The 16805-nt window shown below is 37.7% G+C and overlaps 1 protein-coding gene across 1 annotated transcript in view; it reads right to left on the reverse strand.

Annotated features, from left to right (window-relative positions):
• Positions 1-16805, reverse strand: part of Lars (leucyl-tRNA synthetase) — a 72275-nt gene that overhangs the window by 50024 nt on the left and 5446 nt on the right. Inside the window, exons 3-8 of the mRNA XM_023715332.1 lie at positions 13946-14033; positions 13288-13368; positions 10712-10849; positions 4413-4574; positions 3593-3705; positions 2865-2928 (exon numbers count right to left, since the gene is read on the reverse strand). Of these exons, the coding sequence (XP_023571100.1) occupies positions 2865-2928; positions 3593-3705; positions 4413-4574; positions 10712-10849; positions 13288-13368; positions 13946-14033 (646 nt within the window). The remainder of the gene's footprint in view (positions 1-2864; positions 2929-3592; positions 3706-4412; positions 4575-10711; positions 10850-13287; positions 13369-13945; positions 14034-16805) is intronic.

The following is a 16805-nucleotide window of genomic DNA, read 5'->3' on the forward strand; positions in this document are numbered from 1 at the left end:
AAATAAATAAATAAATAAATAAATAAATAAATAAAATAAAAGTTATAATAGATATAGTAAAATGGAAAAAAAACTTGTACTTAAGGATTAAACAACAAAGAGGAGAGAAAGGAGAAAAGATAGGAAAAAAGAGAAGAAAAAACATTCAAGTATCTGAGATAAACATACTAATAATTTCCATCTGTTTTTTTGAAAACAGCAGTTAATGTTTAGAATTTTCACCCTGACTAACTTTGTATGTTGATATCTGTGATCTAAACAACTACATCGAGGACAGTAATGTGTAAAACAAAAACCATGGTTGAATACCACTCATGCTGGTCTTCTAAACCTGTACCAATTCTCATGTCTTATCAATTGTTATTATACTCTCTGTAAAATAAACTTTAAAGACAAGAAAATAGAAAAAATTAAGGTTTCTTGAAAGCAAGTGCTAATAAATTATTTGTTCAACCTTACATAACTATTTCTGTTAATCTCCACAACAGATCTGACAATAAAAGTAGATAACATAATAACCACTGTTAACTAGCTATTCTTGTTTCAAAAATCTGTAGCATATGTATCACTGTATGTTGTCCTACTTCTGCCTTTGTTTCTGCTATTTGTTTTTGCTCTTCAAAATAAAATAAAATTAAGATTTTAAAAAATCTGTACTAAAACTTTACTGGGCCTTTTTCTTTGGGGAGGCTTTCTGAAATCGCTACATTCTTTCCAAATTTTAATCAACTTTCACTCCTATCACGTAAGTTATACAGAACTGCAGGCTAATTTTGAAAAGTAGTTGCTAGACTACAAACACGTTCAAGGATGGTAATAAAGGAGATGCAATCACAGCAATTCTACAAGGTTGAAAAGTTTCCACTAAGACTCATGTTAAAATTTAAACCCACATGTGTGGTAAATATTAAGTTACAAAGTGGTATTTCTGATACATAGATTTTAAGTTGCAAAGTCATACTCTGATGCACTACACAAACACTGGCTTTGGCAGCACACATACACAGCTCAGAAGTTCTGAGAGTCAATGTGGAAAAACAGAAAGATTTTAGGCTTTCTTAAACCAGACTCTATTAAAAGTTTCAGGACAAAATTTTCATGACAGCATTGTTTGACCTAATAATGTTTTAGAAAATACACACAAGCAAAATTAGTAGGTACAGCCTCTATTAACAAAGACAACATATGCTTGAAGTTTCACATATGCCTAAACTTGTGTAAGGATCATGTGTCGAGTCTCCGTCTCCCTGATTTTGTTCATTTACTGCTAAAGTACCTTTGTTATTTAAGCATATGCAAATTTGCTAAAAAGAAAAATACATACATACATACATACACATATATATACATACACACACACACACACACACACACACACACACACACAGGTGTGATGGTCCACATCTGTTAATTCCAGCATGGGAAGACTAAGGCAGAAGGATCACCTCAAGTTTGAGGCCAGGCAGGGCTACACAGTGATTTCAACACCAGCCTCAACTACATACTGAAACTGTCTCAAAAATGAAAACAAAGAAGTATATGGAACCAAACAAACAATTAACTTTAAAAAAATGAAACTTAATCTTTGCATAAAGTATTAAGAGATGGAAACACATGGGCTCTTTAAGAGGCATTTAGGTTATGAGGGCTCTGCCCTCACAAATGGATTCATGGATTCAAGGATTAATAGGTTAACAGGGATCATAAGAGATCTACTTAAAACATCAGTTTGCTGCAGTCTCTGGTATGTGCCCCTCATCGTGTGATAATAGGCTCCACACAGGACTCTGCAGAGAACTTCAACCAGCAAGGAGGCCTTCACTAAAATGCAGTTCCTTCATCTTGCATGTGCAGCTAACAAAATTGTATACTTTTATTCCTTATAAAGGTCTATACCTTTACCTAGTCTATGGTATTCAGCCACAGCAACAGAAGACCAACTAAACCAGAGCTCATAAACTCAGATGCTGGCACTGTCACTGATTTACTGTCCCAAGGCATTAAGAAAAAACACCCTCGCTTTATTCAAGTATTACAGGGAATAATGTTTCCAATGTGTGCCACAGTAATGTAGAATGAACTGCTATCATGTACAGCTGGAAGTACTTTGGAAATAAACAAGTAGGTACATGATCAAATAAAGACGGAATCTGAGTACCAAAAGTTAGCCACAGCTGGACTGAACTGAGCTACCTCATAGGCTGAGAAAACATCATGAGTCCAAAGCCAGACAAGGCAACTTCAAACTTAAAATTTTTTTAATTTTAAAAGGGCTGACCAGGAGCCGGGGAGATAGTTCAGTGGAATAAGCACTTGCCTGGCAAGCGCAAGGACCTGAGTTCAATCCCTGGTTCTGCCAAAAATAAATAAATAAATAAATAAATAAATAAATGGGCTGGGGATGGAACTGAAAAGTACTTGCCAGCATATGCAAGTTCCTGGGCTCAGTCTCCAATACTGCAAAAGAAAACCACATACTATCTTTCCCCCAATTTTCTTTTTACAGCTATGTATCCTTAAAATAGTACTGCTCAAACATTAGCACACTCTAGAATCACACTGAGAGCTTACAAAACACAGATCCCTGGGCTCCACTCACAGCTTCTAATTCAGCAACTTAGGGATGAGACTCAACAACGTGCTTTCTGACAGACAGACTGGAGCCACAGACCAGTCTTAAGAGCAGCAAAGTTCTCAACAAGATACAGGGACTCATAAGGATGATCTGCCTTATTCGAACAACCACCAGGGTATTAGGACTCAACCCCAACACAACAGTGAGGTTAGTTTTAGGTTTCTGATATAGAGTCCTGTGGTCATATTAAGGGTTATTATAATAGTTACACTGTGTCACAGATAATCACCTCTCCAGTTTGCCTGTCATGATCCATGCAGGGCTGCCCATCTTTTGGAGAATAAATAGTATACCTAAAAAATAAACAATTAGCAACAAATATTATACTACTCAAATTATATCCTAACATATTTGCCACTGGTGCTCCTAACACCTGTAAGTATGTCTTGTATTAAAATTTCTAAAAAAAAAAAAAAAAAAAAAAAAAAACTTCTAATGGAGCAAATGTCTACATCTATTATTCACACTTTTATGAGTAGTTCTACTGTCCATCTAGTTACTGATGAAATGGTTCTACCTCCACCAAAGGTAATACTATTGAAAAACATAAACTTATCTTGGCTTTGTAGTACAAAAATAAAGATTATAAAATATAAATTCATTTATGAAATGTAAATAGCTTTTATTTAATGTACATAATCAAGGAAGAATCTCGAGTAATTTCTAGAACAAAAGAATAAAACACAAATAAATATTTTTCTACTTAGGCTAGGAATACCAGGCAGAATTTTTAATAAGATCATAAAAGCCTATAATTCCATTCTCCCTGGTTCTATTCATCACAAAAACAAAGCAGTTTTGAGTAAGAACTAGCAGGAAAGCAAAGGGTAAGAGAACAAAAATAAAGACATTATAGAAAGAGATAGAAAAATAGAAAAAGGTAGACTATGGGTACTAAAGCATAAGTAAAGAATTGTATGTTTTTTGCTTGATAATATTGATGGACAATAAGCTCACCGCTTTCCAAATTTAATTTTGTTTCTTTCTCTTAAAGTTAAAAATTGCCACCTGACAAATGAATCATAGTAAGGATTAACATCAGTGGTAATGAAGGAACGCCGCCAGTCTACCTATAAAAAGAAAAGGAAAAGGCAATTATGAGAAATAGATAAAACTTTTAGAAATACAAATTTCTGGCTAGGCTTAAAGGAAGACACCTTTAGAAAACTTTAGTTTCTTCATAGTTTTTAATTTTTGTATTATTGTTAATCTATCAATACATACTCCAGCACTCAGGAGGCTGAGGCAGGAGAATCACCACAAGCTTGAGGCCACCTTGGGCGACACAGTGAGTTCAACGCCAGCCTGAACTATATAGCAAGACCCTAGCATGAAAAAATAAAAATAAAACAAAACACATTCCTATGAATCAATTACTTACTCTCATGATAAATATTCCCAAACTTAGAATTTATCAAATATTAAAGGAAATTTTTCAAGTTTCACTTGTAACATAAACATATTAATTATTCTAATAATTTAAGTCTGTATTTACATATTAATAAACATACCTGAATTATAATAAAGACAAGGTAGTTATTCCTATATACTCAAGTTAAACTTTAGTTTCTTCGTATTTTTTAATTTTTCTATTATTAATCTATCAGTATATACTCCATTAAGACAAATAAATATTGAAGTGCTTCACTGCTCACATGAGGTCTATTTTACATACAAATGGATATTATTATTCTAAATTTAAGAGTTGGTCCAAATCTTTTTTCACACAAATATAAATGTCTTCTTTATATTTTAACCATGAAGGCAATGAGCATACCTTCAAGCCTATTCTCTTCAGATCTTGAATAGCCAGTGGTGGGAAATAATCAAGCCAATGTTCTGCTTCAGAAAATTTTACAATCTCTTCATCAGACAGTCCAAGGGATTGCATAATGCCCCACTGGTATTTAGAAGATCCAGCTTTAGCAACAGCTTTACTCTGAAAACAATAGGTAAAATCAAAATTAAACAATAACCAGCCGCTTAACATTCTAGGACCACAGTGATTTCATTTCAAGTACATACTCCAATTTAGTAGTTTTTTAAATTCCAAAGCAGTGTTGCAACATCAGAACACTGTAGGAGTTGAATGCACTACTGTCTATGGAACCATACCATCAAACTATTTATCAGGTAACTTGTACAAACAGTACTAAATAGATGAAATCACAAAAACTACCAGCTGTGAAGGTATGATCTCAATACCAAGCTTTCTGTTCCCTTTTTCTAATGCAACACTCTTTTGTTAAGCTATATATACATCAGCTACTCTCAAGAGTACCATCCTTTCCCAATATTTAACAATATCAAATACAAAACCAAATGCCAAGAATTGGTGGTAAGACATGAAGTTAATATATGAAACTATAAAAGACACCGCAAAGCTATTCAGGGCAAGATGAAATTATTGCTTGGTACTAGGATGGTAGAAATATGAGCACACAGTTCTCAAACTGACAGATCTCTACACTCATGGAGAGTAAATCCTACTGTAAGCTTGCACCCTGTTTGCAGGAACCGAATCCAGAGTCTTACAGGCAGCACTATGCCACCGATCTCCTGCTCAGCCTTTTTTTTGAAGCAGGGTCTCACTAAACTGCGCAGGGGCAACCCATTTAGACCCCTACCTGTCTCTTAGGAGCTATTTCTTTTTTTAATTTTATTTATTTATTTATTTATTTATTTATTTATTTATTGGGTACAGGGTTTCACTACTCAGCCCAAACTCATAGTGATCCACCTCTCTCAGCCTCTGCAGCGTTGGGATTACAGGTGTGTGCCACCAGGCATAGCATGGGGTACAGGGGACTGAACTCAGATCCCTGAGCTTGCCAGGCAGGCACTTAGACCACTGAGCTATCTCCCCAGCCCTTCTTAGGAGCTATTTCTATGCCCCATTTCCCTACTCCTATTTCTTTTCTCCAATAAATTTTTCTGCTCTTAACCTCCACTGTTCCTTAGAATTCACTCCACTTCAGGGGACACGGAACTCAGAGGTGACATCTAGGATTTCACCTCTATCATCTTGGAGGTTCCACTGTGATATGTGGAGAGAGAAAAGGAGAACTCAGTGTCAGAAGCGCTTACTCCTTCAAGAGGTATTCCTAAGCACTGGAAAATGTTCAACCCTTACATGTTGAAAAAGCAATTTATTATTTTTCTGCACCCACATGTGGCCTGTCTACCCTCTAGAGCCAAGATGGAATGCAGAGGACTCAACTACTAAAACAACCATGGTTAATAAGGAACAACAGTCCTCTGCCTATGCTTTGTATTTCAAAGTGCTTGCTATTTAGAAGCTGCCAAGTGATCATGCACATGGAACCAATGACAAATATGCCAGAGTCCTTTTCTGGGACCCACCAGATCAACCTCATAAAGAGTTTATAACTGCTAAACTTCTATGTGAGGTCCATTAGATTAGTTCTCAGAGAAGATCCCCGACTGCAGTTTTCCCTACACCAACCCTTCTCAGGTTGAAACCGATGGAAACTATACCTCTTGCCCCTAACCATAGTTAGGGATACCTCTTCAAATGAAGGAATATTACAGAGAGCTAAGTTAGGTAGAAATACAGTGGGCAGTCAGACAGGGCTGGGCCCTCAAGGGAGTTGGTGCAGGAGATGAGAATGCATCAGGACCATGGCAGAAGGAGCATCTGAAGATTATAAAGTTATAAGGGCTATGTTTACACACTTCCCTAGGGGACAAAGGGAGGCTTGGGATTACTGTCAGCCTTTTGTGATTTCCCATTAACTCACTAGAAGTGGGCCATCCTCTCCCACCTAAGACTAACACTGATAAAACTAAAGCCAAGACTAAGACTTCCGATTACTGACCAAGGTTAATGATGTCACCCATGTAAGCTTGCTACCCCTGGATCAATATGACCTAAGCAACTATATTCATAATCTTATTGGATGATTATAATCTCGATCCATGCTGTACCTGCCTCAGGATTTTGCTCTATAAACTTCCTTTGAGAGTGGGCTCATGGGTGACCCACTTGGGCCCTCTCCTATCTCTCAGGAGCTGGTCCTAGTCCCCATTCCCTTACACCTCTTCCCATTCCTCTTCAATAAACTTTTCTTCTTTTAAAATTAATTGATTAATTGCCCAGGCCAGCCTCAAACTTTTTTTTTTTTTTTCAGAACCGGGGATTGAACTCAGGCCCTTGCGCTTGCCAGGGAAGCGCTTATTCCACTGAGCCATCTCCCCAGCCCCCAGCCTCAAACTTGTAATGCTTCTGCTTCAGCCTCCTGATCAGCTGGGATTACAAGCATGCACAACACCCATTTGTATGTTTATTTTTTTAAGAATTTTTTTTAAATTTTTATTTGTGTGTGTGTGTGTGTGTGTGTGTGTGTGTGTGTGTCCAGCTCAGCCCACCAGGGGGCGGGGCTGGCTGGCATGTGATCCCGGGGGATTGAACCTCGGTCCCTGTGCTTTGCTAAGCTTGTTCTAAGTAGGTGCTTTAGACCACTGAGCCATCTCACCAGCCCCTCCCATTTGTATATTTTTAAAAAATTGTTTTACTCCAACTAGGATGTGAGGGGAGTCTAGGATGAATGGCCAACCCTCACAAATATACCTAACTATATTAAAAATACTTGAAATACCCACACTAGAGAGGATGGAGAAGGGGTTGACCAAAGCATTTTGGGGAAGTATGTGGACTAGACTCTAAAGACAAAAAAAAAAAAAAAAATCAGTGTACATACAAGCACTTTAAGGGCCCAGGGAGATGGCTCAGTGGAATAAGCACTTCCCTGGCAAGCGAAGGGCCTGAGTTCAATCCCTGGTTCCGTAAAAAAAAAAAAAAAAACAACAAACATACAAGCATTTCAATTGGTAACACTGTTTTCCCCAGGGGAATAGGTCAGCAATTCTGAAACTACTTATTAGTATGCCAGGGTAAAATAAATAGCTGAGTACACTGTAGATAACAAGAAGCAGCCTCTATAGTAAGAAATCACACAAACAAGCAAAGGGAAAATGCTAAAACAAGTCCTTGATGCTAAAATGAAGCTGAAGGTATCTGTGTGAACTAATGGGCCTCGAAGCAATGACATCAGAGCAGCAATGAGCACACCTAGCACTCAGACTTTCTGAATATTAGCCTTCAATAAAAGGAATCCAGGACTCTTAGAGAAGTGTTTGATTTCAGGGCTGAAACAGGAAAAATGTAAGACAAGCCTGAAATACCTTGTGGTACCAGAAAAAAAGAGGGTTTTTTTGTTTTTGTTTTTTTAAAAAAGAAAGAAGCTAGGCCTAGTGACACACACACATCTGTAGTCCTAGAAATTGAGAAATGTTGAGGCAGAAAAATTGTAAGTTCAAGGTCAGCTTAGGCAACTTAGTGAGCCCATCTCCCTCAAAAAAAGTAAAAAGATCTAGGGATGTAGCTCAATGAAAGAGTATTTGCCTAGTATGTGTGAGACCCTGGGTTTAATCAGCACCAAGAAAAGAGGATGCAGAGGGAAAGAGAGGGGAGGGGAAGAAATACAACAATACCAAAGGGATCAGAACCAATCTGGCAGAAATCTCAACAGCCAAAGCTATTTTTTTTTTTTTTCCAGAACCAGGGATTGAACTCAGGCCCTTGCGCTTGCCAGGGAAGCACTTATTCTACTGAGCCAACTCTCCGGCCTACTACAACAATTTTGATAATAACTGCTACTGTGCATTTGCACATGTGTGCACATGTGAACACACACACACACACAACACACACATAACTCCCACACTTTGAAAGTATTAAATTATAACCCAAAGACTAACATAAAACTCCATGCATAAATTCACACTGATATAAAATAGACTAAGGGCCAGCCAAATAGCTCAGCGGATTAAAGCACCTGCAAGCAGGCACAGGGGGGCCAGGAGTTCAATCCCCAGGCCTGCCCTGCTGGCCCCACCCCTGGGGCACACTGAGACAGCAATTGAGACTGGGCACAGTGGTGCCCACTTGTAATCCCAGTTCTTGGGAGGCTGTAAACAGGCGGATCACTACGAATCCAGTCTAGGCAGTGAGACCCTGAACACCCTATAGACCCTTCCCTAAAATACAAAAAATACATAAAAATAAAATGACTGAATAAGTACATGAGGAAGAGAGAATAATTCTTCTTTTCAGAATTCTATACAGTAATATTTAAAAAATGAAGGAAATAGAAAAACATCCCTTACAACAAAGTAGTAATTGTTATAAACAATATACACTGATGAATGCTAAAATGAGAAAATTATTTTAAAATGGGATAGTATGTCCATAACTTGAAAACACCTCTCTCAAAGTATATATTAATTACAAAGAGAAAAATAAAATACAGTAAAAAAACCATGGTGGACACCATCTTAAAAGATTAAGGTTAGTATTACCAATAAATCCTATCAAAATCACATACTTGGGGCCCGGGAGATGGCTCAGTGGAATAAGCGCTTCCCTGGCAAGTGCAAGGGCATGAGTTCAATCCCTGGTTCCACAAAAAAAAAAAAAAAAATCACATACTCCCTGATATGATGCATAAGGATACATCAAATCTCTGACATTCCTCTGAAAAAACAAATAATGCCAACCTAACAAGATACAGCATCAGATTAACCTAAATGAAAAGACAATTTACATTATGATTTAAAATGTATGCCCTGGGGGCCTGCCGTTTAGCTCAGTTTAAGTGCCTGCTCATGCAAACACAGTCAGGCACAGGACAACACGGTTCGATCCCCAGCTCCACCTGCCTTACCAGGCCCGCCCTTAAGGCAGCCTAAGCCAGAAAAAAAAAAAATCCCTCTCAACTTTTGGGCCAGCCAAATAGCTCAGCGCATGGTGGCGCACACGAGCACCTGTAATCCCAGCTCTTGGGAGGCTATAAAGAGGTGGATCACTACAAGTGTGATCTAGTAGTGAGACCCCGAACACCCTGTAGACCCTTTCCTAAAAATACTAAATAAATAAATAATAAAATGTATTCCCCAAAGTGTGTGTTAGAAAGTGAAACCCCTGTGTAACAGTATTAAGAGTCAGAGACTATAGGCCAGTGATAGCAAACCTTTTGAAGTTCTCAATGATAACAAGTGGCCTTCTGTAGCACATGTACCACCAGTTCACCACTACTGCCATGAGGTCTCTATTCCCATGAGTGGATTGATGCCATTATGAAAGAAGTAGGCTCTTTATAAAAGGACAAGTTTCACTACCTTTTACACATATCTGTGTCTCTTTGTCCTTCTATCACAATGATACAGAAAGAAGGGCCTCAGCAGATGCCTTCCTTAACCTGGAAGTTCCCAGGCTCCAGAACTTAGCCAATAAACTCCTGGTGACTATAAATTACCTTATCTAGGTACTCTGTTACAGCAGCACAAAGTAGATGAAGAATAAAAACATCTGTCTGAATGGTATTAACAAGTATCAAAAGTCACACAAGATTGAGACAGAAGACTAAGGAGATGCCCACAACAAACAAATGCACTGTGGGATCTTAGATGGGACCTGGGAACAGGAAGGATTTAAGAAAAAAAAAAAAAAAAGGTACAATATAAATGAAGTCTGTAGTTGAGTACATAGTTTTGTACTAACATTAATTCCTTAGTTTTGAGGACATCAGTTGTGTAAGCTATAACTGGATAAAGGAAGTGAGTGATGATTTTAAGGGAATTATTTGTACTACTTTGCAACTCCTCTATAATTCTTAAGCTACCTTAAAGTGAAAGGGGGAAAAGTGATACTTTTTGGAGCTGATACTTCTTTCAAATTACCACATACATTTAATTTACTCAGCATTATACTATGGGAGCACACACACAGGTCAGACAAATACAAGCTAGATGTGGTGGCACGTGCCTATAACCCCAGCTGTTCGGAGGCTGAAGCAGGAGAATTAATCTGAGCCCAGCTCAGGCAGGGCTGCAAAACCCTTCTCAAAGTACAAAATAAAAAGGGACAGAGCTCAGTAAGAGTGCTCGCTTCACATGTGGTAGAGTCCATACCCAGCTTCACAAAAACTAGTAACATATATAAATCAGACAAACATTAAAAACTTCAGCCAACATAAAAAGCAGCATTCACCAAACCTTTTTTCCTTTAGCTTTATCCTTAATTACTATATTTTCTGTTTTAACACTGATTTCTTCCTCCTCTTCTTCTTCATCTGGAAAATCAGGAGGGCAACCATACAGTTCAATTTCTCTTTTCAATTTATCAGCACATGCCTAAAACACATTAGAGATAGTGAAGCTCAAATTCCAAGAGAACAGTTTGAGTTTTTGCTTCTACAGCCAATTAAAATTAACTCTGAAATTTTCTCCATAATATATAAACATATATATATATATATTTAGATATACATCTCTCCAAATGGCATAAAATCCACTAATCATAAGCCACTCAGCAATCATTTGTTCAATACCAAGTACTCAGTGGGATGTACTACATGCTAGACACTAGAAATAGGAAGATACATAAACCATTACAATTTATTTTGAATAACATTAATAACACTTTCTCAATTTAAAAAGTACTGCCTTTGAGGCCAGGTATAGTTGCACATGCCTATAATCTCAATACTCAAGAGATTGAGGCACTGCCACAAATGGAGGACTGCCACGAGTTCGAGGCCAGTCTGGACTACAGAGTAGTGAGTTTAAGGCCAGCCTGAACTATAAACTGAGACTCTGTCTCAAAAAATAAATAAATAAATAAATAAATAAAATAAAAAGGTATTTCTTCTGTAGTGGGAGTTAAATTCATATGTTCTTTGTATGTTCTATTAGTTATTAACTAAATGTGGCATGTGATCCACAAGAGAAAAAAGTAAAAATATAACTAGGAAGGATATCTTGGGGCCATTAAAGAAACTTGGCTGAAGCCTACATAAAAATGGCAGTATCAGATCCATGCGGATGTCCTGAAGGGGACACTAACTGCACGATGCAGAATGCCCTACTCATAGGAGACACTCACTGCACTACTCACGGGCACCACCGTGTCTCCAATTTATTTTCAAAAAATGCATCGAAAGAGACAAGAAATCATATGCACATGTGTTTGTAAGGGGCAAAAAAAACCTAAAGGAAATGTGGTAAAAGTTAATACTTGGTAAACACAAGGTAAAACTTGGAAACTACAGATGCAGAACATGTTACCTGTTACCTTGATGCTGATTTAACAGCTTGCAAAATAACGAATTGGAGATTAAGAAGAAACTGCTAGTCCTATTTAACTGCTAGTTGCTATCTATCCAGAGTTTTCCATGGTTTTCTAGTAGGTCTTCATTGAGAATTATTTCTAATGTAAATTCAGAACAAATGAAGGCATTTGTAAAAGTGATCAAAACATGGTATGATTGATCATGACAATATTCTGTTTTATTATTTTTTAATTTTAAGTATTTGGTACAGGGTCTCACTACGCAGCTCTGACTCATAGTGATCCTCCTGTTTTCAGCCTTTCCAGTGCTGGGATCACAGGTGTGCGCCACCACACCTGGTCTTGGGTGACTGGCTCAGTGCACCTGGGGGATGGGGCTGGCCCGCTATGTGATGCCTGGGATTGAACCCTGCTCCCTCAGTTTGCCTAAGCAGGCGCTTAGTCCACTGAACAATCCTGCCGGCCCAATCATGGCAATATTTTGTACATCAAAAATACACAAATCAAAAAAAAAAGAAAAAAAAAACACAAATCACTGTACATTTTTAGTCAAAAATTATTACCCAGTTCCAAAAAAGAAAAAGAACTATTATCCAATTCCAACAAACTTAAATATATAACATATCTAAAAGAAATCAAAATTCCTTAGATATTACCTATGACCTTAATTGTATGCATTTTTACTTCTTCAAATGTATTTATTTATTTTCAAATATTGTTAAATTAATTTCCACTGGGGGCTTGCCGGATAGTTCAGTTGTTTAAAGCGCCACATGGGCAATTGCAGTCAGGTGCATAGGGCCGAGTTTGGATTCCCAGCTCCAGAAGCTGCACCAGGAGGCTGAGGAGATAGCTCAGTAGAATGAGTGCTTGCCTGGCAAGTGCGGGGTCCTGAGTTCAATCCCCGGTACGGGAAAAAAAAGAAGAAGCTGCACCAGATCTGCCCTGAAGACAGCCTGAAGTAGCAAAAAAAAAAAAAAAAAAAAAAAAAACCTTCTTAATCCTTCTTCACTATAAAAAACAACCCATTTTACAAAGGTTTGGCAGTGTTAAAAAAAACTCCTATTTAAAACCTTTAAGTTGGGGCTGGTGAGATGGCTCAGTGGTCTGAAGCACCTACTTACAACAAGCTAAGCAAAGCACAGGGACCGCGGTTCAATCCCCCAGCACCACATGCCAGCCAGCACCGCCCCCTGGTGGGCTGAGCTGGACACACACATAAATAAAATAAATAAATTTTAAAAAAAATAAAAATAAAACCTTTAAGTTGGATATTACTTTTTGCTTTACAATAGAGTACAGCTGGACATGGCAGTGCACACTAGTAATCCCAGCAGTTGGAAGGCTGAGGCATGAGGATGGCAATGAGTTCAAGGCCAGCCTGGGATAGCCCGAACTGCACAGCAAGACTGTCTCAAAGACTAAAATAAAGTAAAATTAAAGTAAAGCAAAATAAAATAAAATAAAAAAGAGTACAAACCAACCTTATAAGTAATCTTACCTTAATAGGCATCCCAGTACAGTGTAAGCCAAAAGGAAATAGACAATGTTTTCCTTTTAATCTCTGGTATCCTACTGCAAACTACAGAAAGAAAATTAAATTTAAATTAAAAAGATAAATGGTAGATGAATATGAAATGCTAACTTTTCAGAAAGAACATTAGTTTTTTCTCTTTGTATCTTTTTTTAAAACACCAACTCAGTTAGGTATGGTTACACACATCTATAATCCCAGCACTTGGGAGGCTAAGGCAGGAAAATCACTGCAATGCAAGGTCAGCCTGGGATACAAAATAGTTTAAGGCCAGCCTAAACTACCTAATGAGACCTCGTCTTAAAAAAACCAACAAAATACCAGTTCAGATTTTACAGCAGGCTGGTCCAATGGCAGTGGGTTATCAGAACTTATTAACATTAATGTAGTATCATTTGTTTTCCTGTTTTTCCCACTTACCTAGGAACATTGGACACATATATGTCCTGAATCCTGTACAGATACACATTCAACATGTGAAATTAATTTATAAAAATTAAATTAATTAAATATAAAAAAAATTTAAGGAACTCTTAAGTTTTTTAATAGGAAATAAGTTCTATACGTTATTTTCTTCAAAGTAGCATTAAGGACCCTCCATCCCACTACTCAAACACAGCTTTACCTCACACTTGGATAGAGAAAACGTGTGCCCCAAGTGAAGGCGCCCATTCATGTATGGATATGGGAAGGTTACAAAGTACTTGTCCTTGCTGCAAAACAATCAGAAAAGAGAAGAAAATATTAAGTTTACTTTACAATGAAAAATAGGGTAGAAAGGATGCTTGATATACTTCCTTATACTTTAGTCATCTGCATTTAAAAATTTGTAAGTCCAGAAATTACAAGCTCTCTAAAACTGAAACCCGATTTAGAATCATACATTTATAAATACCAACTAAGAAATAAACATCCATGGGGTGGGGAGATAGCTCAATGGAATAAGTGTTTGCCTGGCAAGAGCAAGGTCCTGAGTTCGATCCCTGGTATGAAAAAAAAATAAAAACAAGAAAAAAAGAAAGAAACATACTTTTAGGAAATATTAGGGGGTTAAGTTAAACTAAATTAAGTAAAGAAGATAAAACAAAAAAGGGGGCTGGGGAGATGGCTCAGTGGAATAAATGCTTCCCTGGCAAGCACTAGGCCTGAGTTCAATCCCCAGTTCCACCAAAAAAAAAAAAAAAAAAAAAAAAAAAAAAGTTTAATACTTTTAGGAATTTATACTGATTTAGTTTTTCACTGATTAAATGACATTTTAATTCACTAGAGACATATTGCATGATATATGTAGCAGATTTAGTTAAAGAATACCCTTTTAGCCAGGCATGCGAGATAGCTCAGTGGACTGAGCACCTGCTTAGGCAAGTGCAGGGACCAGGGTTTGATTCCTAGTACCATAGGCTGTGCCGGTCCCATCCTAAGGCGCGCTGAGCTGGCCACTGAGTGTGGGCATGGTGGCACATGCCTGTAATCCCAGTGCTGGGGTGGGGCTGAAACAAGAGGATCACTATGAGGCCATGCTTCATAGTGAAACCCAGTAACAAATACATTAAAAAATAAATAACCTTTTCATAACCACTTAAACTTTTTATGCTATATTTTTTTCTCTAAAGTATATATAATAAAAATGAATATTTAAAGCCAGGTGTTGATGGTATACACCTGTAAGCCCCATATTTATGGGAGGCTGACACAGGAGAATAGCAAGTTCAAGCCCAACCTTAGCAACTTAGCAATTTAGCATAACCCTGTCTCAAAATTTAAAGAAAAGGAGTCAGGGAGACTAGAAATATAACTCAGAGAGAAGGCCCTGGGTTAAATCCACAGTAGTACAAAAATAATCAACTGAACACTGCAACAGCACCACTCAAGTCATGAAGCCCCCAAAGCTACCAATGTCCTTTCTTATCCCCCACCAGACATAACCAGTATCTGAAAGCTGCTTTTGTCTTTCTCTTCCTTTTCACTAGTTGCATGCCTGTCTGTGCAACTGAGAGGGAGGAGTCCTGGTGATCAAATTCAGGACACAGGGTCTCTTTTTCTTTTTGAGACTAGGTCTCACTATGCAGTTCAGGCTGGGCTTGAGCTCACTTTGTAGCCCAGTATGGTCTCGAACTCACAATGATCCTCCTACCTCAGCCTCCTGAGTGCTGGGATCACAGGCATGTACCACCACACCTGGCTAGGACACAGCCTGATTGGGCTTGAGAACTTGCAGTCTTCCTGTGTCTCCTGCCCAGAATGCTAGAATTATAGGTATACCATACCTTGACCAACACTAATTTGCTTTTTATTCAAAATTGTATTACTAGTTTCTTCAGCATTGTTGCATATTCCTACAGTTTATTCTCCTTCACTGAACAAAGTTTTCAGTTCAATTTTGGTTACTTTAAATTACTTTAAAGTTGATCAAAATTCTAGAAGCAAATGCAAGGTTCACACTATAAAGTCACTATCTGGGAGTTTGCATTAAAGAAATTTCTCTCTTTAAAAAATACATACACCCAGGCATGGTAGCACACATCTGTAATCCCAGCACTTGGGAGGCTAAGGCAGAAAGATTGTCATAAGGTTAAGGCCAACCTGGGCTACATAGCAAGACGCTATCTCAAAAAACAAAAAGAAAAGAAAGAAAACACATATGCCATTAGAGTAAGCAAGAAGATAGACTTGGCAGGCAGGAAGCCCTAAGAACAATTCTAGACCCTGTGAATTCCTAGCTATGAAATCTTGAGCTGTTGTTTAGCCTCTGTATCAGTTTCATCTTCTGTAAAACATGAAAAAAAATCATTAATCGTAAAGATTTTTTTTTTTTTTTTTGGCAGAACCAGGGATTAAACTCAGACCTTTGCACTTTCCAGGCAAGCGCTTATTCCACTGAGCCACCTCCCCGGCCCTCGTAAAGAATTATTGAGAAAATTAACAGTATTTCCTACCACATGGTAAGTGCTCAGTGTGAGCTACTACAGGGTTATAGTTAGTACTATTTTTTTTTTTTTTTTTTTTTTTGGCGGAACCGGGGATTGAACTCAGACCCTTGTGCTTGCAGTTAGTACCATTTTTGATCAACCTGACAAAATAATGTTTCTACATTTCAACATTATCTAAAATGAAATATGTCTAAAAATTAATGCATGTATTTATTATGGTAATGTTTAGGGGGACAATTATTACTATACTTCTTAAAAGCAACACGGTATTTATGAAATGAAATTTCCAACTATGGAAACCTTCAAAGTTTTATTTCCTAACAAACTACAGAAATGAGTCCTGAAGGTATAGTATTCAAAGTTCTACTTTTTGTACTGAGTCTAAAGAATAATTTCCTTTCATCAATCAGTCCAGACAAAACTTTTAAAACACTGTTGTCCAGGGGGGCCTGCCCCTTAGCTCAGTTCTTTAAGTGGCTGTTTCAACAAAGCAGTCAGGCTCAGGTTGCTTTGGTTCGATCCCCACAACTCAAGCCAGCCAAACCTGCCCTGAAG

The sequence above is a fragment of the Octodon degus genome, unplaced genomic scaffold (assembly GCF_000260255.1).
Source record: "Octodon degus isolate 3935 unplaced genomic scaffold, OctDeg1.0 scaffold00040, whole genome shotgun sequence".
Taxonomy (NCBI): domain Eukaryota; kingdom Metazoa; phylum Chordata; class Mammalia; order Rodentia; family Octodontidae; genus Octodon; species Octodon degus.